The sequence below is a fragment of the Chaetura pelagica genome, unplaced genomic scaffold (genome assembly GCF_000747805.2).
Source record: "Chaetura pelagica isolate M959 unplaced genomic scaffold, ChaPel_1.0 scaffold234, whole genome shotgun sequence".
Lineage (NCBI taxonomy): Eukaryota > Metazoa > Chordata > Aves > Apodiformes > Apodidae > Chaetura > Chaetura pelagica.
In genome coordinates this window covers 14,825-17,078 of record NW_009952967.1, presented here as the reverse complement: position 1 = coordinate 17,078, position 2,254 = coordinate 14,825, and the positions used below count along the sequence as shown (strand labels likewise).

At 55.7% G+C, this 2,254-nt stretch overlaps 1 protein-coding gene across 1 annotated transcript in view; it reads right to left on the bottom strand.

Annotated features, from left to right (window-relative positions):
* The window catches only part of ECE1 (endothelin converting enzyme 1), a 12,900-nt gene extending 12,528 nt beyond the window's left edge, over positions 1 to 372 (bottom strand). The window contains exon 1 of the mRNA XM_009995740.1: positions 286 to 372. Within this exon, the coding sequence (XP_009994042.1) occupies positions 286 to 372 (87 nt within the window). The remainder of the gene's footprint in view (positions 1 to 285) is intronic.
* Positions 373 to 2,254: the final 1,882 nt, after the last annotated feature.

The window sequence follows — 2,254 nt, the reverse complement described above, 5'->3', positions numbered from 1 at the left end:
CCCCCCCGCAATAATTGCTTGCCCCACCCGTGCCAAGAAGGGGCTTGGCAGGCAAAAAAACTGTGTGGTGGGGGGTTGCAAACAGCCAGGACCCAGCCCCGCAGGCTGCCAGGTGCCAGGAGAGGAGCAAAGGGCAGCAGGAGCCAACACAGCTCTGCCCACACCGGACTTTGGCCCACAGAAAAGCTGATCCCAGGCACAAAACCCTTTTGCAACCCCCCTCGCTGCTTTTCAGGACCTAAGTCCTGCCTTTTTTCCCCCCCTAAAACACACATGAAGCCCTACCTGGAAACCGTTGGGGTACCCATCGCCTTCATTGATGGAGTCCAAGGGGTCTTCATCGTCCAGCGTCGCCCGCTTGTAGGTCGACATCTGCACAGGGAGATCAGCAAACAGAGGTGCTCAGTGGCTGGGGTGGAGGAAGAGGAGGAGGAGGAAGGAGAGCGAGGGAGAAATACGCACCCTCTAAAGCCGCCTCCTCCTCCGGGGAGCTAAATCCCGAATGGCTCCGGGGTAGCAAAGCGCTAAACAAACGCCGGAGGAAGGTTATGGAAAGAACGAGGGCTGGAGCCAAAAGCTGAGCAAAGCCCGAACTCGCCTCGCTTTCCCCCGGGGCCCGGTTGTGCAACCTCCCCTCCAGCCTGGAATCAAACCCTGTTCCTCCTCCACCGGCCCCGCAGCGGGGTGAGGGACCCCCAGTGGCAGGGAACCCTGGTGTGCCGGGGACCTGAGAAAAGCTAACAGCTTTTCACCCCAAAACTACCGGCTTGCTCACGCTCCACACCCCATCTGTGAAGCCCCAAACAGCCTGAGGGTCCGTCTGAGCAGCCAGAGGTGACAGCACCTTGAATTCAGGCTGTCGATGGGTCCCAGCTCCTTGTGCCCCAGGCGTTATCTTGCGCCGGTGCCTGGCTCTTATCTCATCCCCAGAAGAAAAACAAGGGGAAACCTCAGGGGTTGGCAGCCAGCCCTTATCGTGCTGCTGCCGCCGTTTCCTTCCCTCCCGGCACAGCCCTGCCACCCAGCCGGATTGTCTCCCGTTGGAAAAAACAACCTTCCACCCACCACCGAGGGGGTGAGCACCCCAAAACTCACCCTGACCCCCACCACCGATGGGCCAAGCGGCCCTGGTCACATCTCTTCATCCCCAATGCAGCACAGAGCTGGGGGTTGTACCCATCTGGGTGTCCCCATCCTGCTGCCATCGTCCCCAAAGGGACACCAAGCTGAACCCAGCACAGCTGTGCCTCAGTTTCCCCTGGTAGGAAGGAGCATGCAATGAAAGAGCCAGGTCTCAGCCCCATCTCCAATAACAAGCCTTTCCAATTCTCCCCTCGCACAACCAACAACAAATCCCATCCTCTCCCCAAATCCCTAATCACAGTCTGGGTTTAGTTCAGCTACAAAACCCACCTGGGGACAAAAAAAGGGTTACAAGGAAAAGGCAGTTTCCCTCCTTTGTGCAAAAAGCTCCGTTTCCAGCCCCCCCCAACCCAAAAAAAAATATCTCCCCAGAGTGCCCACCTTGAGCCTGCGAACCACGAGGGGTAAAAGCTGCAACTGCAAGATTTTATCACTGGTGAAATCTGATTTTCTATTCTGCTTCTTTTTTTTCCCCCATCCCCTTTCACTTCTTCCCCTTGTTTTTGCTCTTTGCACACGGCTGAAATTCCCAGTGCAAATCCCAAGGGAGGGGATCCATGAAGCCCCCACAACTGCAAAGCGCCAAATTCCTGGAGTCCCAGTTTTCAGCCAAGGCTTTCACTCCTTTTCCTGAGGAAACGAGGGGTTTTTTGGTTGCTTGTTGTTGTTTTTTTTTCTGGTGTTCCCCCACCCCGCCCGTCCCAGCCTGAAAACAGCAGGAAAAAGGGAAAAGAAACCCACGTTTTTTCTTTCATTAGGGATGTGGTGGCTCAACCCTGGATTAGATACCAGAGAACCCAAACTGAGCTTGAACCCCCCCAAAAAAACATCCCTGGGATCAACCCTCAGCATCCTTAATTTGATGGAAATTGGGTCTGGGAGGTATTTTGAACACACATATCCCCCCAGCCTCTTTCCCCCACACGGGGAGCATCGGGATAAAGCAGCACCCATGGGTGCTCCCCACCTCTCACTGCTCCCCAGCTTGCCTAGGGGGAACACCGCTTTTTTGGGGGGTCAAACCCGCTGCTTTTTTGGGTCAAAACCACCCCTTTATGGGTCAAACCCGCTCCTTTTTAGGGGTGTTTTTTTATTCTCCCCCCTCTCCCCC